The sequence below is a fragment of the Girardinichthys multiradiatus genome, chromosome 3, assembly GCF_021462225.1.
Source record: "Girardinichthys multiradiatus isolate DD_20200921_A chromosome 3, DD_fGirMul_XY1, whole genome shotgun sequence".
NCBI lineage: Eukaryota > Metazoa > Chordata > Actinopteri > Cyprinodontiformes > Goodeidae > Girardinichthys > Girardinichthys multiradiatus.
The window spans coordinates 1,939,781-1,967,256 of record NC_061796.1 but is presented as its reverse complement, the minus strand read 5'-3'; the positions used below and the strand labels follow the sequence as shown (position 1 = coordinate 1,967,256).

At 42.9% G+C, this 27,476-nt stretch overlaps 2 protein-coding genes across 7 annotated transcripts in view; one reads left to right on the top strand and one right to left on the bottom strand.

Annotated features, from left to right (window-relative positions):
• The window catches only part of invs (inversin), a 28,345-nt gene extending 14,937 nt beyond the window's left edge, over positions 1–13,408 (top strand). For 3 of the 6 annotated variants that reach the window (XM_047360430.1, XM_047360432.1, XM_047360431.1), the window contains exons 6-19: positions 986–1,153; positions 1,266–1,446; positions 2,274–2,383; positions 2,635–2,806; positions 3,235–3,390; positions 4,462–4,583; positions 6,002–6,109; positions 6,206–6,312; positions 6,399–6,608; positions 7,753–7,949; positions 8,046–8,556; positions 9,046–9,197; positions 11,381–11,467; positions 11,543–13,408. In XM_047360430.1, the coding sequence (XP_047216386.1) occupies positions 986–1,153; positions 1,266–1,446; positions 2,274–2,383; positions 2,635–2,806; positions 3,235–3,390; positions 4,462–4,583; positions 6,002–6,109; positions 6,206–6,312; positions 6,399–6,608; positions 7,753–7,949; positions 8,046–8,556; positions 9,046–9,197; positions 11,381–11,467; positions 11,543–11,658 (2,397 nt within the window). In that variant the 3' untranslated portion in view covers positions 11,659–13,408. Of the gene's footprint in view, positions 1–985; positions 1,154–1,265; positions 1,447–2,273; positions 2,384–2,634; positions 2,807–3,234; positions 3,391–4,461; positions 4,584–6,001; positions 6,110–6,205; positions 6,313–6,398; positions 6,609–7,752; positions 7,950–8,045; positions 8,557–8,974; positions 9,198–9,376; positions 9,667–11,380; positions 11,468–11,542 lie in introns of those variants that run through there. The other 3 variants (XR_007037576.1, XM_047360433.1, XM_047360434.1) reach the window with 3 other exon arrangements.
• Positions 13,399–27,430, bottom strand: tex10 (testis expressed 10). The gene is made up of 16 exons (XM_047360435.1): positions 27,081–27,430; positions 26,658–26,858; positions 25,327–25,514; positions 24,921–25,247; positions 24,613–24,825; positions 24,266–24,518; positions 24,066–24,178; positions 21,976–22,223; positions 21,297–21,432; positions 20,969–21,138; positions 18,595–18,772; positions 17,304–17,520; positions 14,763–14,843; positions 14,473–14,657; positions 13,803–14,013; positions 13,399–13,705 (listed from the first exon to the last, which is right to left on the bottom strand). The coding sequence occupies exons 2-16, from the start codon at positions 26,835–26,837 to the stop codon at positions 13,583–13,585; spliced, it is 2,823 nt and encodes a 940-aa protein (XP_047216391.1). The 5' UTR covers positions 26,838–26,858; positions 27,081–27,430; the 3' UTR covers positions 13,399–13,582.
• Between the last annotated feature and the right edge of the window lie 46 nt (positions 27,431–27,476).

Here is a 27,476-nt window from a genome sequence, read left to right as displayed (position 1 = left end):
GGAGGAGCTGTAGAGATCTTCAGCTTAGGTGGAACAATCTGTAGACTCGACAACTACTAATTGTTAGCTCTGTGAATTTGGCTTTATGGAAAGGTGGCAAGAAGAAAGAAAATAGCAACCCACGTAGGGCACACAACAGAAGGAGGTTCTCTGCTCAGATTAGAGCAAATTGGATTTTTTGGTATACATGCAAAGTGCTGTGTGTGGAGGAAAACTAACTCTACCCATCAACTCTGAAAACAGCATCCACATCTTGAAACATGCTGGCAGGAGCATCATCTTGTGGGTTTTTTTTCCCCCTCTGTTGAGGAAGGGAAAAAAATTATAAAACCATTTATGTTGTTTTTTTCACTTCACATTGATGCACTACTCTGTGTTTATCCATCACGTGAAATCCTAATAAAATACACTGAAGTGTGTGGCTGTAATATAATAAAATGTTAAATAAAGTTTAAGGGGTGGGAATACTTTTTCACTGTAATTTCTCTGTTAGAAAGCAGCCGGTCAGGGCGTCTGACCAATAACCTGCAGAGATACAACTGACCGGCTCAAGATAGTTTCCTTAAGGGGCGCTCTCGCACACAACAGCAAGCGATATAACAATCTGCGGCTTTGTTCTGCGCTCTCCTGATAAGACCACAAACACACTGTCTCCTCTGTCTGCAGGAGCTGATGTGTATCTGACATCAGTATTTAGTTTTGTAATAATCCAATATGCATCATCGCGTCAGATGACAGCGGTTTCAGCAGATCTCAGAATAGCTCAGCAGCCGTCATGGAGTCCGTATCTGGGTCAGAATCTCTGGGCTGCTGCGGGGCCTTCAATATGAGCTTTGTGTTGCACGTTCCTTCATATTCCCTCACCATGTCATGGTAGAGTAATTTTCTGAACATAAATGGAAACCTCAGCCCCTGGTGTCACAGCAAGCTCTCTGTCTCCTTTGGCTTCATTCATTCATCTCTGTCTTTTTTTTCCTGTTTACAGCAAACTGCTCTTCACTGGTCAGCATTTTATAACCGACCGGAGCACGTCCGCCTTCTCATAAAACACGATTCCAACATTGGCATCCCGGACAGCGAGGGCAAGATTCCTCTGCACTGGGCTGCACACAGTCAGGAGGCCAGTGCCACTCAAACTGTCCGCTGCATACTGGTACATGCTAAAAAGCACACATGCGCACACACATGCACACACTGCCTAATTTGCCTTCATCTGCCATCCTTATCCATCAGTCTGCTTGTCTTTTTTGTATTTGTGTGTAAAGGAAGCAGCACCCACAGAGTCCCTCTTGAACTGGCAGGACTATGAGGGTCGGACGCCTTTGCACTTTGCTGTTGCCGACGGTAACGAGGCAGTGGTTGAGGTGTTAACATCTTATGAGGGTTGCAATGTCACAGCTTATGATAACCTCTTCAGAACGCCACTGCACTGGGCAGCACTGCTGGGTGAGTGAAAACACAAGCCTCATAGGTTCTCCATCACTTTGGTTCAGACCAAAATATCCTGACAACTGTCAGATGAGTGGCAATGAAAATCTCTGTGGACACTCATGAAGCAGGGTTCCTGCAGAGCCTGAAAGCGAGAAATTTGATATTAGTAAAATAAAAGAAGAGCCTGATTCCCAATGCTATTGTCTAAAATCGTGTCACCAATTCACTCTTTCCTTTCTTCTCTGTCACCATCTTCCCTCCTTGAGTCCTTCCTTCATTTTAATGTCCCACATCCTTCCTTCCTTGTACCCTTCCTTGTTTCCCTACCTGTGTCCTTCTTCCCTTCCTTCTTTGTGTTGTTTCTTAAATGTGTCTATCGTCTTTCTTTCCATGTGTTCTTTCTTTCCTGCTTTGCATCCTTCCTCATGTCCTACTCCCCTTCTTTCTGTCCTTTACTCGTCTCCTTTCTTGTTTCCCTTCTTCCTAGTTCCTTCTTTCCTTCCTATCCTGTGTCCTTCTTCCCTTTTTTCTTCAACTGGTTTCTTGTTTTCTTTCTTTCCTTCCTTCCTTGTGTCCTACTTCTTCACTTCCTTGTGCTTTCTTCCTTACTTTACTTGTTGTCAGTTGTGTTGTAAAGGATAAATCTCACATTAAAGGTGGACAATGTTTGAAATTATTTGTCCATGGTCTCAACGTTCCGCATCTCAAAAATCTTCAACTTTAAAAAGGGATGGGCACACTTTGGAGATCACGGTGTGGTTGAGCAACCATCTGAGTTCCTCAGATCCATGTCTGTGCCTTTCTAACTTCATGTCCTCCTAATGTAAAAACTGATTTTTCAGGACATGCAAAAATTGTCCATCTGCTGCTAGAGAGAAACACATCAGGGACAATTCCTTCAGACAGCCAAGGAGCGACACCGCTGCATTATGGTGCTCAGAGCAACAACGCTGTGAGTCTTATACACAGTTTTCTGATACTTTAGGCAAATTAGGTGAGTTTTGAAGTGTTTATTATTTAGATCTTTCTGAAGCCTTATGGATCAAAATGGTCAGATATCTTGAACCTGCTTGCAATCTGAGAGCAGTAAGCATCTTTATAGTCAAGCTCAACAAAGGAAAAAATAGCTTCTGGGGCTTGATGTCATAATGAGTCCAATTAACAACGTTAACAGACTGCTGCTGTCTTTCTCTGTGCATTAAGGAAACCGTCGGTGTGTTTCTGTCTCACCCATCTGTGAAAGATGAACCAGACCTGGAGGGACGGACGAGCTTCATGTGGGCCGCCGGGAAGGGCAGCGATGATGTTATCCGCACTATGCTCACTCTTGCCCCTCAGATCGATATCAACATGGCCGATAAGTACGGCGGCACCGGTGAGAAGCCCAGAACGGGGTCAAACCAAGCTCTCTGCGGCCTCCCAGCATAGGCCTTTGACATGCACACGCTCAAATACATGACATACTGTTTATGCACACAATCACCATGGCAATATCCCATCAGCCTAACCAGCCAGGCATTGTTTATACATGAATAAAATGCTGGAGTCATGTGATGAGCCAGAATAAAGGGCGGTAGAACTGACTGGAGCCCAAATTTCTTTTTATGCACATCACTCGATACAGTGAGGAGGAGGAGATGCTTTGCTCCTCATTAGATGTCCCTGACTGTTTAGCCACATTTGTCCACATTCAATTAGAGGAGTAAAGAAAGAAAGAGAAGATGAGGAGACACATCCTGAGGATGTTTAGTATTTCGATTAAAGGATCTTTAAAAGTATTTTTGTCTGTGGGTTTTTAAACAGCGCTCCATGCGGCCTCCCTGTCTGGCCATGTGAGCACGGTGAAGCTGCTGCTGGAGAAAGGAGCGACAGTCGACTTTCTGGATGTCATGAAGCACACGCCGCTGTTTCGTGCCTGTGAGATGGGATACAGAGATGTCATTCTCACGCTCATTAAAGGTGGGTGTGATTATTACACATCAGCGAGCCGTAGTTAGACGGTGCCTTGCAAACGTGTTCTTACTACTTTTTTCACGTTACAACCACAAACCTCAGCATATTTTATTTGGATTTTATACGACAGACCGACACAAAGAAGCAAATAACAGTGAAGTGGAAGGAAAAATTATGCATAGTTTTCACATTTCTTAAAAAAATAAAAATCTAAATCATTGAATGCATTTGTATTCAGCCACCCTGTGTCTGTAGAACCCTGTTTCACTGCGACTACATTTGCAGGTCTTCTGGGGTCTCTACCAGCTTTGCACATCTGGGGACTGACTTTTTGCCAATCCAAGCTCAAGGTGAATCAGACTGGATGGAGAGTACCCCTGAACATCAGTTTGGTCCTAACACATGAATTTGCTTTGATCGAAACCCTTATAGCTCTGGCTGTATGCTTGTCCTGCTGGAAGGTGAACCTCTGCCCATGTCTCAAGTCTTCCAGGTTTGCCCTGCATTTAGCTCTGTTCATCTTTCCATTAACTCTAATTAGCTTCCTTGTTCCTGCTGAAGAAAAACATCCCCACAGCATGATGCTGACAGCAGCATTTTTCACAGGAGGACTGGTGTGTTCAGGGCAATGTGCAGTGTTAGTTTTCCGCCACACATAGCACTATGCATATGTTCCCTTGTGGTGTAGCAGCGTAAGTCAGTGTCTTTGGTATAGGGGACCCTGGTTTCATTCCCTCTTGCATCAGGAAGGGCACCGGCGTAAAAACCTCTGAAGAGATTTATTTAGGAGTTTCAGGGTCAAGGGGGCCGAAAACATATGCAAGCTACACTATTAAGAATCACAATGGTAATAAAAACCATGTATCCTTATTCTTCCACTTCACAATTATGCACCACTTTGCGGTAATCTAACATAAAATCAAAACAAAATACTCTGAGGTTTGTGTTCTAACGTTGCACTCTGCAGGGCACCTAGACTGTATGTCAACTGTCACTGTGGAAACAATTCTTAATAAAGGAACTGTTCTGTTTATAAACTGGTTTCTTCTATATATTTCCCAAACAAATACAATGCAGGTTCTGCTTGTGTTGACCTGGTCGATGTGGACGGTCATACTGCTCTCCACTGGGCAGCTCTGGGGGGGAACGCTGAGGTCTGCCAGATATTGATGGAGAGCGGAATCAGTCCCAATGTGCAGGTATAAATATTTCAGAGGTCTGTAAAACAGAAAAAAACAGTTTAGAGCTTGTTTTGTGTCACGTTTTTCAGTGGACAGCAAGAGTTTTCCATTGTTAATTTAAGTTGAACATTCAAAGAAGGGTTAAATGGTGGAGCATTTGGTAGCTCTATTGACAAGCAAGAAGGTCCCGGATTCAAATCCCAGCCTGGGATCTTTCTCCATGGACTTTGCATGTTTAAACCGTACATGCACAGGCTCTCTCTGGGTACTCTGGCTTCCTCCTACAGTCCAAAAAATATGCATGATGGATTAATTGGTCTCTACATTTCCCTTAGGATTGAGTGTGTGTGCATGGATGTTTGTCCTGTGTGTCTCTGTTGACCTGTGATGGACTGGAGACCTGTCCAGGGTCTATCCTGCTTCTTGCCCAAGGAACACTGGAGATGGGCACCAGCCATCCCCCGTAACAAAGAAAAGCGGGTATAGACATGGATGGAATGGATGGAGCAATATAATAAATTATTTTGTTTGAGATGAGGTTTCATCTGCTTTTATTCTCCCCTTGTTTCTGTTGTTAACTACTGGTATATATTGAATTAATGTAAGAAAACTCTTCGCAGGTTGAGGATTAGGCATCTGTCTTTGTTTGAAACTAAGTGACCCTGATTAGAGTCTTTCAAGTGATTTATTGTAAAGAAAAACAACAATTTTATGCAAAAGTTTTAAACCTTACAGACATATTTTAGGTTTCGTTTCTCATGATTCAGACTTTCTTATAATCATACAAAGCGATCTTGAAGAATGGTTTTATTGTGGCTTTCTTTGGATTTTGGCAGCATTTTAACCCTTTTCTGTGCATCTTGTGTAGCTAAACATGACGGCGATTAGAGACATGAGGAAGACGACAAGCGGAGGACAAAAGAAACAGACTGGCTTAAAACATATATTGGCACTATTATGCAAAAGTCTTTTCCGAAGCAGACCCTGAGAAATGAGTTATCTTTTAGTTTACCATTTACAGTATGCCAGATTTAACTATGTTTACTATTTTCTGACCAATCTCAGATTTACCTAAAAGAAGACAGGGAAGAATGTGTGTTTTGATGGTCTTCTTGAAACAAAATGCCTAAACATCAGTTTAGTATTGCCTGTCGGCACTTTTGGACTCATGAGCCTTTGTTGATTCATACCTCAGGATTAGAAGGACTAATAAATGAACAATAAAGCATTTTTCTGACTTAAAATGATCAGAAACTAGAGAGAAAAGAATGAAAAGCAGTCACTGTCCAAAGAAACACCTCAAATAACCTTCAGAAACCATGACGTACTCCTGATCAAGCTCATTTTAAAAGAATCTGACTTTTGCACAGTTCTGTAGGTGTGAGTCGAGGTATAAGATCAAGCTTTTCTTGGTTTCATTTTGTTTCTGATTGCAGGATCACGCAGGACGAACTCCGTTACAGTGTGCTGCATATGGTGGTTACATCACATGCATGGCTGTTCTCATGGAGAACAATGCTGACCCAAATATACAGGACAAGGAGGTGAAGATTCGTAAATGCCCTTGTGTCACACGTAAGTTTGGATCTAAAAACGGTCAATGCCAACAATGTGAACTGTCCTTCTTTATGGGAGCACAGGGGCGGACTGCGCTTCACTGGTCTTGCAACAACGGGTATCTGGATGCTGTGAAACTGCTCCTGGGCTACAACGCCTTCCCCAACCAAATGGAGCACACCGAGGAGAGGTGAGGAAGGAGAAGTGGGACGAAGGCAGCTGATGTGTGGAGGCCAGGGAGGCAGTTACATAACTAACACTGTTTGTGTTGGACAGATATACCCCTCTGGACTATGCTTTACTGGGGGGGCACAGTGAGGTGACCCAGTTTATGCTGGAGCACGGTGCTCTGTCTATAGCAGCCATCCAGGACATTGCTGCTGCCACCATCCAGGCCGTCTACAAGGGCTACACCGTTCGTAAGGCCTTCAGGGAGAGGAAGCAGCTCCTCATGCGGCACGAGCAACTGCGCAAGGATGCAGCCAAGTGAGAGAGGAGCACACAACAACACACACACCTAAGATATTTGAAGATACTTTTTCTCTGAGCAGGCTCCACCTGCCTACTGATGACTAATAATTGATGGGTTTTTTTTTTGTCAGTCTCAACCCAGGGCAGGATCCATTTATCCTTCTATTTATGAGGAGAGGGGATAGATATCTTGACTCTTTGACACCAGTTCCTTCGGAGGACACTGTCTTTTGCTGCTTGTTTGCCCCTTATTTCGGTTTTAGTCTTTGTTATCCATCTCGGTCTTCCATCTCCTTATCGGTCTCTGTTTCTGTCATCTGTACACACATGCATCTTCCCTCTGTCTCTGGCCTGCAGTTTGCTCTTTGTTGGTTATTTGCTCTCCACCCTCTCCTTTATTTTAATTAGTAGAGATTTTTCAAATAAGAATCTGAAATGAATCTTTTTTTTGTTTTCCAAACAAAATGCATTAACGGAGCAATTAACATGTAGTTCTAGCTCTGCTTACTCTGTTGCTGAATAATTATAGAACTAAATAATCTTAGGTATGAAAGAGTTTGCTGCACAGATTTGATTTTGTGTATTTTTTTGGCAAGACCATGTTACAGAAACATACGTCCCCTTCCATTATTGAGTCAGTGGTGCCTCAGGTTTAAACATGCAGCCGCTTGCAAAACTATTCTTAACCTTTGAACTTTTTCATATTTTGTCACATTGCATATACAAACTTCTATTATTCTCTCTTATTGTGATTTTATTTCATAAACCGACAGAAAGTAGCACATAATTGTGAAGTGGAAGTAAAATGATGTGTGATATACTGACATTGGGATTGGTCCCCTTTTACTTTCATAATCCTAAATAAATCCAGTTCCACAAATTCTCTTCTAAAGAAATCTTATTAATCAAAGTCCCCCTGCATGAATACGGTTGTGCAGTGAAGGTGCCAGGTTTGTTAGAGAACATGAAGACCAAGGAACCTAACAGATAGGTCAGGGATAAAGTCTGGATTAGTTTATAAATGAATATTCTGAGCTTTGGGCGGGGTTTGGACAGAGTGTGGTTAATAACGAAAACTCTGACGCCAGCTTTTCCTGCTGTGCATTTTTGCAAAACCGTTTTTGTCGGCCGCTGCGATTTATTTTGTTTGTTTTTGTAGAAAAAGAGAAGAAGAGCAGCGGAGGAGAGGAGCGGCGCGGCAAGCTTCAGAGGACGGTGCAGACAAACGAATTACTTCACTATTGAGAGCAGAGCAGGAGGAGCTCTCCTTAATGAACACCATGGAAGACCTAACAATGAATGATTCATCTGTGGAGACAAAGAAACACACAAAGATCAAAAACGGGAGGCATAAAGGTGCAAAAGAAATAAATAATGATAATAAACAGGTTTAATACGTCTTTATTCTGTCTCTCTAAGGTATTAAAATGGCCTTAACCTCTGCCTTGTCAGCCCAGAGGAGCAGGTTCTCCAGAAGTATTGTAGCTGAACGTCATGAAGCTCCTGAAGCTTTAAGTCGCAGCTCTCTCCTGAGTGACCATGCATTACCTGAAGCTTCGCACCACACCAGGCTGAAGAAACTTCTCGTTCCTGCTGGCTCCAGAGAACTCCCCAGTCTAAAACGCACACCCCCCACAGCGCCCAAAGCCGGGGAACGGTCAGTTGCATATGCTGCTTCCAAAGCTGTCTCCTCTGCAGACCAAACAGAGGCAAGGAAGAAAGACCCTCACATGCAAATGCACTCTTCACGCAAGCTCAGAAACCACAAGGAGCTGACCTCAGAGGCCGCTTTCAGAGACCAACCTCACCCTCCATCACTACAAAACAGCTCATCTTCAGATCGCAAAAGGCCTCAGAGAAAAACGCGGCCAGGCATCATGTCAACCAGCACGGAGAGGGAACATGTGAAGGAGCACGTGAGGAGGAGCGAGGCCGCACGTATCATACAGCGAGCGTGGCAGAGGTGAATCTATTCTCATACCTGGATTGTAGCTCAGTAACTAATGTATTTCAACTGTGACTGGCAATCCCATGTGGTGCCCTCATGTATCCTTTCCCTCCTGTAACCCCCACCCTGCACATTAACTGCTCTGGATGCCATCAGCAGGAGAGCAGTGGGGGAGAGAGCGTTGGAGAGAGTCAGACCAGAAAAGCTATAATCTAAAACTTTCATACAAGTTTAACAAGAGGCTAAAAGTTCAGCAGGGCGCTGTAATAGCTACCAGCCGCTCCTTTCTCCCTCTTACACTCATTGTGTTTCTCTTAGAGGCTGCCAGTCCACCACAGGAGGCCCTCTGTTTCTTTGTAGCGTTCACATTGAGATTGTATACATGCTCGTTATTAAGTGCCTTGAATAAACTGTTTACTTTGTTTATGTTTAGTGAGCCTCAGTGTGGGGACTTGCCAGCGTCGTGGCCTTTGAACACCATCTGAGATGCTTTTGGGGTTTCAGGTTCGGTTCACGCAGGCGGAGGGAGGTGAGGGCCTGTGAAGAAGCCGAGCCCAGGAAGTTGGACTGCACCCACCGAAAGAAAAGAATGGAAAACAGAGCTGCGCTTGGTAGACCTGCTTCGAGTAAAAGCTCTGTGCTGCAGAGCATCTATGGTAAGAGAGCTAGTCAAAGCACAGTTTTAGGTTGTTATAGTTACAACCACAAAATTAATGTATTTTCTTGAAACTTTATAGTATTACAATTTTTTTAATTTCTGATAAAAGTTTTAAAAGTGTTGAAAGAATTTCATTCAGCCCTCTTACTTTCACCCTAAAAAAAATTCATCCATCAGAATTAGTGAACAAACAGCATCATGAACACCAAGAAACACAGCAGACTGGTCATGGAGAAAGTCGTGGAGGTTAAAAGCAGAGTCGGGTTATAAAACATCATCCCAAGCTTTGAAGATCTGACAGAACTCTGTTCAATCAATCATCTGAAAATGGGAAGAAGAAGAGTGTTAACCCACCAAGACGTGGTCATCCACCAATACCAACAGGCCGAGCAAGAAGAGCATTAATCAGAGAAGCTGCCGAGAGGCACAGGGTAACTTCGGAGGAGGTACAGATAGCCGCAGCTCAGGTAGGGAAATCTGTTGAAAGGACACCTAATTATAGTTATAACTGAGAATGTCAGAAAAGGCTTGAAAATTGTTGCTATGCGATCTTACTGAGCCATAGGTATTTCACAAAGAACAGACAAACAAATTTCAAATCATTTGGATCACTTTGGAGAGCGATGCTTCTCCTTTCACTATACTTTCTGGTGGCCTATCTCATATAACTCAAAATGCATTGAAGTTTGTAGATTTAGATTTAAAAAAAGTTCAAAGATTATAAATATTTTACAAGGCGTCTTCACTGGACAAAAACAAATCTCTGAACTAGAATATCAGATAAGGGGGGAAACTATTCAACTCATCACCCAGCAGTTTGTTATCCTTCAGGATTTATTAAAGGCTTCTGAAAAACCGTGTAATTAGTTTTTGATATGGTTATTTTGTTACCTAAAGGACTATTAGATCCCTTCACACTTTTATTTTTAGCTTTTAAGAAAAAGTGATTAATTTCCATGCAGTGTCAAAGCTTTTAATTATATAACTACATCAATAACCAGAACCATGCATTTATCGTCACGTCAAAGTTCACAGAGTTTACACAGAAATGTTCTCTGAAAAGGAAAACAAAAAGGTTTTGAGAAATGATGAAGGAGTAAGGAACACAACTGAGGGGAGACAGTTAAAGTAGCTGCGTTGGCTTTAGGCTGAGGTGACCTGTGAGGTAACAGGTTTTGCAGTCATGAGTAAATATTGGATACATTTTCAACAGCTTAATGGCAGCTTTATAGGTTGATGGTGTCAGTTTACCAGAAAAACAGTTGCTGCAACAGCCCTGTAAAAGGGAAGCTGGGGATTTGGATGAAATGCAACAGGCTCTCAGGTGTAAGTAGGCGTGTTCATATCTGGACACTATCAGCTGCGTTTCCTGCCATGGTTTCGCTGCCTCAGACAGGCCCGACCTTCACCGCACATCACCAGGTGATGATAGAACAGGCAGGAACACACACAAGCCCACGTGCTCTCCCTCCACCCTCAGATGGACTGAAAGGGTCCTGGGTCCGGCTGTAACCCCCCCCCTCCCGCCTTCTCATCATCATCCTTCTCCTTCCTCTCACTCCGTCTCTCCTTCTCCCTACCTGACAGTTCGTGGCACTGTGAAAAGTTCAGAGCTGTCAAGGGGAATGTCAAACGACTGTGTAAGGCTTTCCGCTCAACACACACACACCTCACGATGCTCCACACATATGTTCATAAGTCGGATTTTCTCCCTTCGTCCTTTTTAATTTTTACGAAGCAGAAGGATGTTTGACACACAAACACGTTAATGTAATAAACCATTTGAACTGTTTTTTTTTGGGGGGGGGGGGGGTTTGTAGATTATGTGCCACCAGTGGCCGTTTTTTGTTAGTAGCATTACAGGATAAGGGGCAAAGGCATGCAATAAATGGGCTGGGTTGCGAATTGAACTGGGACCAGCTGCATTGGGGTCTACTGCCTCTGTATGTAATGCCTCTGTTCCACCCTGACCTGTTTCCTAAAACATTTTCAGATTTCTCAAACATATCTCATTATTCTGCCCTGAAGAAAGCAACAAAAACACAGGATATTTTTTTAGGACTTTAATGATATTTTGGTAAATGTTTTAAACTTTGAAGACAATTATTGAATTCAGAAATTATGGGCCTAAAAATCTGCTCCCAACGTCATCTAACCATTTTCTATGCACTTCCTTTTTAGGCAACTCTATGTTGCGGCGAGGATGCTCATTTCAGGGCTCTCAGCCACACCTCCTGCTGGATGTTCCGCTACGCACCCAGAGTCAGTGTGAGTGCATGCATCCACAAACACCTCTTCACAAACTTTCAGACCCTTAAAGTTGATCTTCTGCTTGTGTTTCAGTGGGCGGTTTAGACTTTGTGCACCTAACTGATGCTTTGAGTCAAGCCAAGCTGCACTCCTACCACCTGAGACCACAGAGTGCAGGACAGGGGACGAGAGGCCGCGGGAAACACTGAACTTTGTGTATACCTACAGTGCTACTCAAAAACACAAATTTTAATGTATTTTATTCTGGTTTTATGCAATAGACTATGACTTCAAGTTGTATAGTTTTAAGCTTTTCCCTTTCAGGGGTTGCCTCAGCATATCCGTCTCCATCTAACCCTATCTTCTTCTCTTACACCAACTACCTACATGTAATCTTTTACTCCCATCCATAAATCTCCATGGGCTTCCTCTACGGCTCCTGCTTGGCGGGTCCTATCGATGTGCTCACCATCCCTGCTCTTTACATAAACTACCACTTAATGTGCATTATTGTGAAGAAACAATCTAAAAAGATGTGGCATACATTCAGTATTCAAGTTATTTGGGGCATATCTAAAGACTGAAATATTTGCACATTATTCTTTGCAAAATAGTTTAAACTCATGCATATTGTAAGGGGAGTGGCTGTAAAACAGCTTTCAAGATGTTGCAACAGATTCACAATTTAGATTAGTACTAAACTTTGACTGAAACATTAATATGCTTTGGTATAAACCAGCTCCAGCTGTATGTTTAGTGTTGTTGTCCTGCTGGAAGGTGAACCTCTGCCCCAGTCTTAACAGCTTCTGACTTTTCTGCAAAGATTGCCCTCTTTTTAGCTCAATCCATCTTCCCATCAAATGTGACCAGCTTCTCTGTTCCTGCTAGAAAAAAGCCCCCCTGCATGATACTACTACCGTATTTCAGTGGGGATGACGTGTTCAGGATAATCCGCAGTGTTAGTTTTCCTTCACAAATAATGTTTTACATTTGGGCCAACAAGTTTTAATGTTGGCCTCGTTCTTCCATATGTAGGCGGTGTCATTTACATGACTTGTGGCAAAGTGCAAGCAGAACTTCTGGCCACTCTTCCATAAAATTGGTGCTGTTGAGTCTCCTTCCTGAGGTGTTGATATCTGTTGCTCCTCTAAAGTTACCATGGCCCTCTGGACTGTAAGTTTAGGTCTTGCCCTCATTAGGTTTGAAGTTGTGCAATATTTTTGGATGATGACTTGAACAATCTGCGGGATGTTCAAACTCCTACAAAACTATCTCTGAACTAGCTAAGGAGAGAATGAATACATATGCACCTCACGCTTCTTAGATTATATGTAAAACAAATCCACTACTTTTTGTTGGTCCATCACCTAGAATCCCAATAGAAAACATCATAGTTTGTGGCTGTAAGCTGACGAAATGTGAAAGACTTCAAGGGTTATGAATATTTCTGCAAGGCGGTGTATAGAAATTGTTTTCTCAGCTGCCTGGCACTGTTACAGACTTTACTCCACACAATCTTGGCTCAATGTGCCGAGCTTTCTAAAATTAAGCCATGTGACATCAGAGCCGTGACCTCACAGGGTGGGGTTAAGTCTACAGAAATGGCATGTGTAAAAGATAACCTTTCATCCATTGTGGAAGGAGTGCATACACATTAACCCCCCGTTCTCGATTGCTGTCGCATACACACACACACTGAGATAACCTTTCCTCCTTCTACGGAGAATGAGGCAGTCCATCAACAGCCGGTCATACAGATAGCCCACCTGCAGCTGTCGACGCACACACACACACACACAAACCCAACACATCAGCCTGCTCTTCAAACGCTTTCCCTTTCCGGAGAAACATGCATGTCTGAATTAGGCCTTAATTATCAGTATTGTGCATTTTATAGATATGTAACTGTATGTAAAAAAAAAAAAAAAAGATCAATTAAAAAGCAGAGGTTCATTTTGACTTTTATTTGCCTTTATTCTGTTTTTCTTGGTTTTCCTGCGTTTTATTAAAGACTGGGAAAACATTACTTAGAGAACAGACACACAACAGAAGGTGCGAACATGGGAGTAAAAAAAATGCCTTTAGCTAAGTAAAGTTGGGTTTTTTGACACCGTCACGGCTGAATGAATGGAGTTAGTACATGTCTCTGAGGGTCATACTTCCACGGTGTGCAGAAGAGCCATGAGCCACGGTGATGCTGTAACAGTAGAGCAAATCTGTCAGCCACTGCTCTCTGGGGGCTCCCCGGGAGTACCTCTAAAAACACAAAACACACAGAACATCAACAGTCGACCAACTCCCTAATCTTCATCTCTACCTGTAAATCCGACAGGAGCACTGAGACTGTGTTTACCGTCAGATTCTGGATGAGCTCTTGCAGCAGCACGGCATTGGCCAGCAGCTGGTTGTGCAGCGGTGTGTGCTGCAGCAGCATGGAGAGGATCTGCCCGAACTGTGGCAGCTCCTCCGCGCTGAGGTCTCCTACATGCATCGACTGCAGAACGATCCGCAGCAGGCGAGGAATGCTGCTGAGTGCCTTCACACAGGAACTCCAGATTGCCTCCCTGAAGACGTGACACAAAGACTTTTTAAAACTGGGAAGGTTTGGAGCTGATGTCTCTTAAGAGCTGAGGTCTCTTAAGAGGTTTGTGGGGGGAAATGGATCATGAAACTGTTATTAGCTGTTATTATTCCAGACTGTATTCCCTATCCTGCTCTCTAAAATATCTATCCCTCCATTCATCCATCTAATGTTTCCTCCATGCATCTATTGTCTGTTCCTACAGTCATTCATCCATTCATCTAAACTGGTATCAATCCAGTCATCCATCTTGTTTATCCATTCAGGATTCAGTCCATCCATCCATCCAGTTCCCATATTTTAACCCTGACCACTACTAAACTTTTTTAGTTTGACGTTTTGTCAAAAAGGACGGAAGACTCCAGAAATGAACTATGGGATTTTGGTCTGGGAATCTGTAGTGGTAGGCAGCAAACCTCTCCTTCTGTCACTCAGAATGCACCTTTTGTGGTTGGTTTCCATGGGGGCATGCTGCTGCAGGAAGACAAGGAGCACCAGCAAGCTGAGGCAGCACTGAGACAAGAAACGCAGCACCTGCTCAACGGGCAGGGTGGACAGATCTAATAATCTGGAAACGGCTCTCAGCAGCCCGGCTGCCATGCTGTCTGGAACCACCTCTAACTTCATCTAAGACAAAACAAAAATGGCATTGATGAGAAGAAGTGCAGAGCATAAAAAAACAGGCAAGAACTGAACTGAATGATCTTTGGGTAAGATGTTCAGGGTTCCTACCAGGTATCTGAAAATGCCATTTTGCAGAATGTCAAAGCTTTGAGATTTCGATCCGATAGTTTCCAGACAGTGGCACACCTCCTGTGGATCAAACATACATATTTACACCGTTTACAGGTAAAATCTTTGCTAATGTGCAGCATAAGATCACCTTGAGAATAGTTTACACACCCTGTTAAAAATAAGACCATGCTGAAATCATTTCCAAACATTGTCTAGCTTTAGTGTGAGATATATCCTACACAATTCACCTTATAAAACAAAGATGAAGGAAGAGTGTATAAAAAATAAAACCTTTAAAATAATCTAATTTATAACAACTTTTGGTTCAATATAAACATTCGGTCCTCTTGAGTTCACACCTGCCACAAATCCAGTGAATTTCATTAATATGACAATGATTAGTTTGCAGAGAAGTTAAAAAGATTCAAATAATCTCATTGCACAAAGGTATCAGTCAGGAGGAGGGTCCAAAAATTTCACCAGTATTACAAGTTTTGTGGTGCACTCACAGTTGGAAACCCTGAAACTAACCCACTTTTTGAGCCTTTAGTCTACCTTTAGTCTTGGTAGAAATGTGGCAACATATTTGCCAGCTCTAGCTCACAGAATATTTTAAAATCTATCAAGTTGAGGACATCTCTTGTCCACTGGCTCCTTCAGGAGACCCTATAGACCTTCTGACAGATTTAATGAAGCCAGAGTCAGCTGGGTTGATTCAAAACTTGACCTTTCTTCTGGCGAACCCATTTCTCTGCTGATCTGGATATATACTTGGAGTCTCCGAGCTGTGGAAAAATAAAACCCATCTTCATCCAACTATTTATAGATACTTGCAATCAAAAAGCATGATGCTGCCACCTCTAAGCTTCTACATGGACCAGATGTTTTGTTTTTCTTTTTGTTGGTGATTAACATTAATGTTTTCTTGGCCAAACAAACCTTTTTAGACACAGTTCCAGTTTTCCTAGATAGATAGACATTTAAAGGTTTGGGCCAAAATCAATTGGGATTTGGAGCTGTTCAGAACTTCACTTACTCAAACCTTAATTCCCCCTGAAGAAAAGGAAGCCCAGATCATGATGCTGCCACCACCAAATGTCACTGTAGGTACAGTGCAGTGCGTTTTCTGTGCATTTTCCCGCAAGGTTTTGGGAGATATTACCCAAGCTTAGAAGAAACGACTTCAGCCTCGCTATCCTTCTTCTTAATCCAGGTATTTGGAGAAAACAGCAGATTGTCACATGTAGAACACAACCGGTACTAGTCGAAAGTGCTGCAGCTCCTTCAGGAGGTGCTGTTGGCAGCCTCCAGTGTTCTCACCGTGTCATTTTGTAACCTCTCAACACAATATAGTTTTAGCCAAAACATATCGAGAATTTCCGGCTAATCGGATTCACTATAATTCATGGCAAGTGTGAACTTAAGAAGACTGAATGAAACCGAATCAAAAAGATGCTTCGGCAAAATTTTTGTTTAAATTGAATATTATTGAAAGAGGTTATTGCATCTTTGTTTTGTTTTATATGCCCCCCCCCCCCAACAGATTTTCTTTTCAGTTGAATTTCACTGAATAAATATTTAAAAGGTGCAAACGTTTAAGAAAGAATTTATCATCGTTTTATAAACTTTTAACATTTAATTTTAGCAGGGGTTTGTAGACTTTTGAAAGCCTTTGTATTTCAAGAAATAATATGCCGTTCCTATTCATTCATGTTTGTTCCTTCTAGCAGGAAACAAAATTAAAGTAACGACATGTGAACAATTACACAGCTGTCTAATGAGAGCCAGCTTTACCTTGCATTTATCTCCACCTGTTTAGATTAATTTCAGGTCTGAAACGGCCTCCTTGCCACGCCAACGTTTTAAAAGTGAAAAATAAGACTGCTTTTCCTCATTAACTTGAAAATCCCAAATCAAATTTCTCATCACCTTTTATCAAATTGAGGTGTGCGAGCTTGCGCGTCTGAACGCTGCACCTGTCAGCATTCTCCCCGTCATTAAAAACAATCCCGTCTCATTAGCCGGACCAGACCTGACACGGTCCGTGTCTTAATGTTGTCACCATGCTTCCCCTTCCCCACCACCTCAGCCCCTGCTTTGGCTGATTGACTCAGACAGGGAGATGAGAGAAGAGGGATCTGAGGCTTTAATTGAGGGGGCTGAATTAGTGATTATAAGGCCCCCCCCGACAACCTCACACACACTTGCCCCGGGGCACAGTTAGGTTAGTGGTAATTTCTGTGCAGAAATGTCACTCTACCATCATGCCACGGGCTTTCATTAGCATTTGTGCATATCCACTATGTCCGATAACCACGCATCTCCAACCTGCGCAACACGATAAAGGGTCCCCTCTCAGCAGGAGCGCAGCGATAAAACTTCCATCCTCTGAGCTCTTTGTGAGGGCCAGAGAGAGATCGGTGGGGGACTGAAAGACCATCGCTGCATCCAGAATATCAAAACTTGACAATTTTCAGAACTGTATCCATGGTAGTTTCACTATGTGCATGAAGGTGACTGGGAAAGAAGAGTTCGCACCTCAACAATATCCCAGTGGTGTGTGAACTGCTCCAGCGGCGTTTGGTAGAGGCACAGGGGTGAGAGCGGGGAGGGAAGCAGGGCGGTCTCGTCCTCCTGCAGGGCCGAGAGGTGTTCGGACGAGAAGCCCGTGAGGGTTGAGAACAGGAAGCTGATGTAGTCGACGTCCTGCAGGGCTGCTTCCTGGCTCCCAGCTGACCAGCCGCTGAGAGAGGACCTGGGGAACACAATCAGATAACGTCTTAAACAATAAACACCCAAACCTGTGCTGAACAGCCTCCATTTACACAATATCAACATCTAGAGTTTCATAAGAGCAAAAATATTTATCAGGGCCAAAAACGCACGTAAATACAGTTATGAAAATGGTTCCTTGTCCTCCGGGAGGATGCATGTGTAACCGCAGGAAATGTGTGTGAATAACTGTGTGTGTTTGGCAAAGCCTTGGAGGCACATGCAGGCAGTGCACTCAATACTTCATGACGATTCTGCATTCCAATCTCCCAAAGAACTCTTTGTATCAAATCCATTATGCACACATCCCATCCCATGTGAACTCTGCAATCCTGCCACTCAAAATTTGTATAACACTAGCCTACTGACACCAGGGGGCAAAAAAGGTCAGAGATAACATGGCAGGGAAAGGTGAGCAGCAGGAAGAACCTGCTTTTATAATGATCAGTATGTTGAATATAAAATAAATGGGAAATTTGCATCAGAAGTAATTGAGATGCAGTGAAGATATTAGATGGAACGGCGAAAGCTCAATATTGCCATCTTGTGGTGGCCGGTGCTTTTTCATTTTGTCCTTCCACATCCTCAAAGTTTGATGTATTTTATTGGGATTTTATGTGGTGGACCAACACAAAGTAGTACTAAAAATTGTGAACTGAAAAGAAAATTATACTTGGTTTTCAACATTTCTGCACATAAAAATCTGAAAAGTGTGTTCTGCATTTGCATTCATCCCCCTGACTAAAAAAAGAATGTTTACTGCAATGACAGCTGCAGGTATTTGAGAGTATGTCTCTCCCAGTATTGCATATCTAGGCACTGACATTTTTATTCATTCTTCTTTACAAAACACCTTTAACTCAGTCAGATTGGTGGAGAGTATCACACACCTGACCATCTTCCCTGTTCCTGCTGAAGAAAAGCATTCCCACAAAAAGATTCTGCCACCACCTTGTTTCACCATTTCAAAATGTGAAAAAGTTGAGATACCTCTGCAGGATGCTGTATTAGCAGTGAGGTAAATTGTAGCGTTTAACTACTGGGGTTGGAAGCTCACCTAAAGTGTAGGATACGGATGAGAGAGGCAGCGAGGCCCGCAGAGATGCGTCCGGCGCTGCAGCAGCCGCTCAGATTGGCCAGGAGAAGCTGGGGGATCCTGGGGAGGAAGTAGAGCAGCTGCACCATTTGCTGCTGGGACTCTGCTGGTAACAGCACCACAACTCCATCCTGAGGATCTTCACACAGACACAGATGTTTTGGTTTTTTTTAGACCCTGCAACCTTTGGAGGTTTACGAAACAGTGATACTTGGATTATTCATTTAGCTTTGTGCCACAAAAAGACAAAAAAAAGAGAAAAGCATAACCGCTACTGTAAGGCTGCAGATAGTTTCGATGTGTGCGTGTGTGGGCTTCTTTCTCTGACGCACATGCTGATGTCAAAAGAACTAGGACAAAAAGAGTCTTGTGATGGTGGATTGTGTTTGTGTCACACAGCCCCCTCTCTATCCAACTACCCTCCGAGCTGCACACATGAATAGCTTTCAGCTCTCCAACTGTACTTACAAGGAGTCTGAGGAGGGACACGTAGAGTTATACTGCCTCCTGGGGGACAAGCGCTGTCTGTAGAAATATTTACAGTAAAAATAAAGCTTTCATTTCTAATTAAAAATAAAATCAGAGGAGCAAAAGCATATAACTGAGTACACCGTGTTGCTATTTCATTCACAAAAACTAAACAGTAGTTTGTGAAACATGAGCCTGTAGCGTTAACATTCACCGTTCACTGGGATTCGCACTTTTATCTACACCTCCCACCACAGCACACGTTCTGGTCAGGCCTCTGTATGGACCACTACCGAAAGCTCTGCTGCATGACCCAAACAAGCCATTCTTGTCCAGAGTTTTTTGCTAATTGTCCTGTCCTGAAGTTTAACATCCACCATGCAGATTGAAACCCGTAGAATCAGCAGGAACATCGACTGGAAGAAACCGTCGTGGCTCATTTCAGATGGTTCCTGCAGATTTTTTATTTAAATCTTTTTAGATTTTTCCCAAACTTAAACTTCAAGCTTTTCTGTAGGGTTTTTTTGTTGTTACATTCTGGGTATTAAAAAGAGAAGATTAACATTTAACTACTTAAATCTCATTAACACCAGACATATCATACAGGGACTGGTGTATCCTACACTAAATGCAGATTCTTTAAAGCACAGTTTCTGAACATTTGTAGCGTTATCCTGTTTGTGAAAACTAAAATAATAGCAGTTCTGTTTGGACGTTTTAAACCACACCAACTTTTAAACCCACAGCTCAATCACAACCGGGACTTAAATGTGTCTCAAGTAAAAAAAAAAATTTTTAAAAAATAGTTAAACGGACATTTTTTAGTTTAGTCACTAAATCAAAAAGTTACATTTTGATGGCTAAAATGTTCAAATCCAGACACGATGTGGGAAATCAAACATAAAGTATTGAAATAGAAAAACATATTCATTTATGGAGCATTGTTAGGTTTTTGTTTTTTAGACAAGAAGAAGGAAAAAGGCCTGAAGGAGGAACAAAGATGGCATTATGGAAACTATATGGCTCTAAGCAACATAAAAAGCCTTCTGATTAGAGCGAGACATGAATCATGCGGCAGACAAAAGAAAATATATATATCCAACATTTTTCTAAACTTGTATATTTCTACACTTATTCACACCTGGAAAATACTGAAATCAATTCCAGTTTTTTTAAAGACCAGGCTTTAGGATCATTTGGGACCATGGTTAAAATGGCTGGGGTTTATATTTATATTTTTATATTTCAGAACATGGAGGAGGGAGTAAAGTTTGGATTCCCAGAAGCACAAATATCTTTCCATGCCCCGTTTCCCCACACATATCCAGACCTGAAGGATAAAAAAACCAAACTGTGTGTCTAGGAATCGTGTTAAAGGTTGGGACTGTTTCTCCTTAATCAGAGTTACAGAAGGAATTTGCTGAAGAGAAGCAGATAGGCTGCGGTTTGGTACCTTTAAAGATTCGAAGGCTGGGGAAAAAATGTATCAAATAAAAAATAATGATAATAATTAATTCATCTTCTATACCGCTTATTCTATAGTGGGTCTATAGTGGGAAGCTGGTGCCTATCTCTAGCAGTCTACGGGTGAGAGGCGGGTTACACCCTGGGCAGGTTGCCAGTCCATCACAGGGTAAAACACAGGACCAATTAACCTAACAGTCATGTTTTTGGACTGTGGAGGAAGCTGGAGTACCCGGTGAGAACCCACGCATGCACGGGGAGAACATGCAAGCTCGATGCAGAAAAGGACATGCCAGGAGTCAAACCTAATACCTTCTTGCTGCAAGGCAACAGTGCCAACTGCGCCACCATGCAGCCCATATGTCCCATATGTTTATCTTTCCCTTTAAACAGGCAAGCTCACCGTAGAGCCTGCAGGCGTATGTCTGCAGACTGTTGAGAAGGTCTTTATTTCCACGAGAAGCTGCGGCCTGGATGGAAACGATCAGCTGAGCAGATAGAGCTGGGTTACGGTGGCCCAGCTGGGACAACTGCACAGGAAGAGAGGCCAGCCATTGACAAAGCACCTTGCTCCTTCAGGCAGAGGGACAGATTATAGGTTAACATAAACATGGTGCTTCTGTGAATACAACAGTTCAATTCATATATCCTCTCCACCCCATAAATTGGACTTGAAGTGAAATAATTTAGTGTATAATGAAGACTGCTGTGTTGACAACATCTCTGGTTACCTGGCGATGTGTGTGTGTCCTTGCTCCTGCAAGTAGAGTTTGCTGTAGAAGGAGAGCAGCAGAGATCTGGTCTGTAGCGGCAGGTTCTTCTGCTTATAGTAGATATAAACAGCTGCCAGCAGCTCCTCTGTCACTGCTGCACAAAAACAACATAAAGCGCAGGTTTTATGGAGACTGCACACATGTCCAGGCTAAAAATTCAAAAAATCTGTATCTCATTCTACTGTTGGGGATGAAAACCAATATTTTATCGGGTAATTATGGACATAAGCAGTGCAGGAATTTAAACTTCCCTGAAAGGACACAATGTTGAAACTGGCTTCTGATTGGGCAAAGACCTAAAAGGGACGTTTCACTGCTTTTTTTGACCTCCAAACTAAGTTAGATCGACTTTAAAATTTACAACATAGTCTTGGACTGGATTATCCTGGACTAAATACAGATTCTTTAAAGCATTGTATCAAGGCTCTGCTTAGCTTCTAATCCAAGTTTCTAAAACCAAGGTTAAAATTCAGTACTTTCCCATATTGCACAGGAACCCTTGGTGTGAAGCTACGTTACAACCAAAGCCGCTCATTGACCAGGGCAAGCTTGACACATATAGCCATGCTGCCAACAGTGCTCCTGTAGCCGTGTTAAATTCCCGTCTCTGCGTTGATTAAATCATGTACCTGCTTACCTCTGCTCCTCTGTGTGAGCACCATCTTCCACACGGTGCCCAGCAGCATGTGTAGCTGCCTGTAGCTCAGCTTCACACCGTTCCCCAGGGTGTCCCGCACAAAAGCTCTCAGCGGTGACAGCCAGTCTCCGTCGGCCTCATGACCAGGACCCTGCTTCTGGCTGAGGGACACCATGACCTGGCAAAGCGTGATGTTTAAGGCCAGGGGCTCCACGGTGGGAGCAGGGAGAGCCACCGTCTGTTTGCTCCTGGAGAGAGGAATGTAAGGTGTCACCAAACCAGTCTCCTTCAGACATCTAAGCTCCTTGGTTGGCCTCAGTTATTTATCTGCTTTGATTTGAAATATAAACTCTATTATTGTTGTTAAAACATTAGTCAGCGTAAGATGCAGGAAAATATTTCAGCAAGGTACGCCAATACAGTACCATTCAGAAATTCAAACCCCTAAAACTTTTTTCACATTTCGTCTGATTCCAAAAACAAACCTTAATTTATTTTATTTGGATATCTTGTGAAAGGGCAACACCAAATTAGCATTTAATAGTGAAGCAGATGGAGAGGATAGATGGTTTTAGTAATAAAAATCTGAAATGTGTGGAGGTGCCTTTGTATTTAGCTGCCCTGACCTTGGTAGAAGAACCTTTCATTGCAGGTACAGCTGCAGGTCTTCTAGGGTATGCCTCTTCCAGCTTTATCTACAGTATATAAGACTAATTTTTGCCCATTGTTCTTTGCCAAATAAAGCAAGCTCGGTCAGAGTGAGTGATTGGATTTAAGTCTGAACTTTGACTAGGCCATTCCAACACATAAATATGCTTCAATCTCAACCATTCCTTTGTAGCTCAGGCTGTACGTTTAGGGTTGTGGTCCTGTTGGAAGGTGAACCTTTGCCTCAGTCTCAAGTATTTCGCTGCCTCTAACCACATCCAACATCGTGTTTCACTGGGCGTGCTGTTTTTAAGGTGATGTAAATCAAGGTTATGGTCTCACAGCTCCTCTTTTTACATGTTGCTGTCTCCCCTACATGGGTTGTGGCAAATTGCAAACAGGATTTCTTTTGGCTCTCTCGCACCAATTGTCTTCTTCGTGCCACTCTTCCATGAAGGCCAGACTTGTGGGCGGTGTGACAAGTCGTTGTCCTGTCAATAGATTCTCCCACCTGAACTACAGATCAGGTGGGAGCCCATCTTCCCTAGTTAATGCTCCCCTGTCCGGCCTGTCATGTTAATTAAACGGCCACATAGGTTTGTAGCTTTGCCATTATGTTTCCATTTTCAGATAAAGGTTTAAGCAGTGCTCGGCTTACGATATTGTTTTTTAACCTAACCCTGCTTTAAACTTCTCCATAACTGTCTCCCGGACCTGTCTCCTGTGTTTCTTCGTCTTCACAATGCTTTTTGTTCAACAGTGTTCTCTTACAACAAACCTCTGAGGCCAGGAGCAGAACAGCTGGATTTACTGTGAGATGTAATAGACTCTATTTGCTATTTAAGTAACTCCTGATGGCAAGCCTGGCACAAAGTTTGATTTATGGGTATCAGAGCAAACAGGGCTGAATCTGCTAGAAACACATTTACAATTTGGTTTCTTCAGAAAGTAAAAGAAAAAGATTTTGAATGTTGTGTATTTATAAAACCTAAAAGAGAAGGCAGAAATCGGCTAAACTCAACATTGCCAGGTCATAGTTTTCTGAACTTAAAGATGGGAAATCAGCTGCAAAATCCCTGATTGGTCCAAATCTAAACATGACCTGTGGATAAATATTTAGAGGGTGAAAAGAGGACAGCAAAATCAAACAGCAAATCAACATGCCAACCTAAACATGATTTAAACACATGACAACACTGTGTGCAAACCAAGATGGCCTGTGTGCCACTAGAACTGTGAGAAAACAAAACCTTAAAGTCCCTCAGCTGCTTAGAAACAAGCATTTTTCAGACTGTGGGCGGTCCCCATTAGTCTGCTTAGCTTTGACCTGTAAATGGTGAACGAAGTGTGTAACCTTTGAAGGAAATTTTGAAGTAAGATCAAAGTAGAAGCAAAAAAACTAAAAGCAGGATGTTCGACAGTTAACGCTGTAATATTCCTACCTTTTGAGATCAACTTTCTTCTTATGTTTTGGTGTGTCCCGTAGACCATAAGGAAAGTTTTTCATGAAGTGTTGCTTAAAATCTCCCAGATATTCCTTACGGAACCACGTATCCTGACAAACAGCAATGGCTTGTGTCATTTTTTAGCAGAATAAATCACTTCAACACAAAAAAAAGGAGAAATAGTAAGTACATCTCACCAGTGCATCCAGGTTCTCCCGCTGGGTGGGGAGTTTTCTAAGCAGCTGCAGAATAGATAAAACCTGGAACATTACTGACATGGCGTCAGGTGTGAGCAGGTAGGCGCCCTCTGTGGTGTTCCAGGTGCAGTCTTCAGCGCAGGCTTCCACCCAAACCTCCAGCAGCAGAGGTACCAGTGTACCTGCGAAGCTCTGCACGGTCTCGGCTGAGTCCAGACCTTCACTTCCCACACCGCCAGGGTCCACCTCTGGTCTATGCAGTTAGTTTCAGGAGAAAACCAGATTTAATTGCTGCATGGATACATAAATTGATGAGATTCCATTCTTTCTTATGGAAGACACCGTACCTGAGTTTAAAGGTGGAGTGGGGAGTTGGTTTGGCCCCAGAATTTTCATACACTTTAACGTCAATCTTTTTGCAAATTAGCTCCTCCCAGTTCAGATTCAGAGGGGTAAGATGGCTCTTTCCACTTGAACCAAACACTCCCTCGGTTCGTACTGACAGGTCACCCTCCTCTGTTGGTCTTTCCTCAACAACCGCTTGCAAAAAATGTCCAAGTCTGAAACATGACAGAATTAAACAACAAGGCTTTAATTATGAAAAATATTTTGTTCTCTTAAATTTTCAGATCATGTGAGCAGATTTCCTCTATACCTAAGGAGAACAGAGAGCCGCCACTGCTGGCTGGTCATGCTCCTGTCTGGGTGGATCGAGAGCGTCCAGGTTCGCCCCCTGGCGTCCTGAGCCTTTCTGGGTCCTCCAGAGCTCTGCCTGTGAGAGATCAGCTCCAGGAAGTTGGTGAGGAGAACCGCAGGCCGAGAGGCCAACAGAGAGGGGTAATGTTCCAAGAAGATGTCCAGGACATTCATGGCGTCCTCTTGGATGCCTGGCTCAATGTGGGTCATAGCACAGGACAGGTGAGCGCTGAGGAGGGGAAAAAACGGAGCCACTCGTTCTGCTGGCACAGACTGTGCCACAAACCTGAAGGAAGTTTTAGATAATGTGTTTTATTTCAGACCTAAACACCTGCATCATTTTGCTAACGTGGTGCTTCTAGAACCTGAGAACCCGGGTCGCTGCCACACGAACATTTCCATCCTTGTCCGTGAGAACAGCTGCCACTTCAGAGAGCAGGCGGGAAAGATGCTGCTCCAACAGAGAGGGACTCAGAGACAGCAGCTCTTTCAACCCCAACAGGGCACCGTGTTTCACATTGGCACTGTAATGGTGCAGCTGAGACAGGAGCTCCTAAAGATAAAAACAATTTCTGAATTAAAGCTTTACGTTACATCCAAACAATACAATACCTTGTACCTATGTATTCATTCCCCTTGACCATCTTCACAATTTGTTATGTATCAGTATTGCACGCCTGCAAACAAACCAAGACAGGTCCATCCAACTAAAATGAAAGGCCGGGCAAGGAGAGCATTAATTAGAGAAACAGCCAAGACTGCCATGGTAACTCTGGAGAAGCTGCAGAGATCCACAGCTCAGGCTGAAGAACTACGAAATGTATTACAAATCTTTACAGAAGTGCAGCATCAAAGCAGTTTTGATTGCGGTTTCCCCCAAGTCAAGTTGAAAACATAGCAAAGGTAGTAGCAGCTGCTCTAGTCAGAACATTTTGTCCTACAGGCAAAACCCAGTGTGCGGCAGAAAGCAACCAATGCACGTCACCCTGGACACAACATGCACAGAGTGAAACATGGTGGTGGCAGCATTATGTTGTGGATAAGGGAAGATTGAAGCAAATAGAGTTCTTTCCTTTAAGATAGCCTTTTAGAGCAGTGATCATAAACTGCTGTTCTCAGGGGCTGGTGCCCTGCAACTTTAAAATATGTCCCAGTTCCAAAACACATGAATCAAATGGCTAAAGTGCCTCCTTAACCTTCAATAGTTCCACACATTGATTGATTCAGGAGTGTTGAAGCAGAGACGCATCTAAAAGTTTCAGACTCCATGGGTTGCAGGCTGTATATGAGAGAAAAAGGCAGAGATTCACCTTCTGGCAGGCATGAAACTTGATGTTCATAAATCCTCTTCAACTGAGCTTGATCTATTTTGCCACGAAGAATGGGCAGAAATATCAGTCTCTACATGGGAAAGGATAGTAGACATAAAGCCCAGCAGACCTGCAGCTGAGACTGCAGGAAAAGGTAGGTTCTACAAGATGTCCACTCAAGGGGATGAATACAATCCACATCACACGTTAAAAAAATTTATGTTAAAAAGATGAAATCCATGTTGTTCTGCAACAAAAAAATCCAAATAAAATACACCGAGGTTTGTCTGTGCAATGAGACAACATGTGAAAAAAGTCAAGAGGTGTGAATACTTTTACTAATCGCTGTAAATATAAGGTTTGTTTCTGAGTTCTGCCGAACTTACATTAATGCCCAGCTGTCGGTGAGTTGTGGGGCCACTTGTGTCTCTCTTTAACTGTTCCGGCAGACAGATGCCTCTTGTGCGAAAGGTAGTGTTTGTGGCATTGTCGGCCCTGGGCTTCTTCTTTCCCACTTTTAGCTTGACTTTTTGGAAATCATCCTGCCTCTTCTTTTTGGCTTTCATCTTTGTGGATCCTTAAAATTTCTGTAACCCAAAGTTAAACAAAATCAAATGAGTGCATTTAGCATGAGGCAGAAAACAACGTTGATGTTTTGCAGGGATGTCGAAATACCCCAGGTTTTGCTATTAAATATCAATAATAAACGCCAACAATTAAAGATCAGCGCGGCTGTGCTATCGTGTGGCTAACTTACCTTTTTACGTGCCTGCAGTATCAAGCATGGGGGGTAACATGTTTTTACTTACCACAATAAAGAAAACGCCTGGCTTCAACCGTCAGATCTCCTCACGTCATCAAACATTCAGTCGTACTAAACACATATCCGTGTAGTTTACGGCTATGATTTCATATAAAAAGTCTTTATTCGGAGTCGTATAGTTGTTCACTGGGTCCTTTGATTCAATGCGTTCATGTTTATCAAAACTGCCCGTTTGGTGTGTTGAACTGAAGGGATGCGGAGCTAACGGAGCTAAACCTAAAAAAACACCTTGTTGATGAGGTAATGTATGAGCTTTTTCATTCTGAAATTATTGAACTAACAAAATTCTCATAAACATAAATAAATATAAAACAGGGATCGCTGAAAATACAGATAATGATAAATGTTCTCTTCTGGGATAAAATACGGTACGCCCCGGTAT

What these genes read in the sequence shown, in the direction of transcription:
- tex10 (XM_047360435.1), bottom strand. Translation starts at nt 26,837, where the DNA reads ATGAAAGCCAAAAAGAAGAGGCAGGATGATTTCCAAAAAGTCAAGCTA. An exon ending in GGGAGAACCTGGATGCACTG is followed by an intron (nt 24,179 to 24,265) that starts GTGAGATGTACT and finishes GCTGTTTGTCAG; the next exon opens with GATACGTGGTTCCGTAAGGA. An exon ending in GCTCACACAGAGGAGCAGAG is followed by an intron (nt 21,433 to 21,975) that starts GTAAGCAGGTAC and finishes GTTTTTGTGCAG; the next exon opens with CAGTGACAGAGGAGCTGCTG.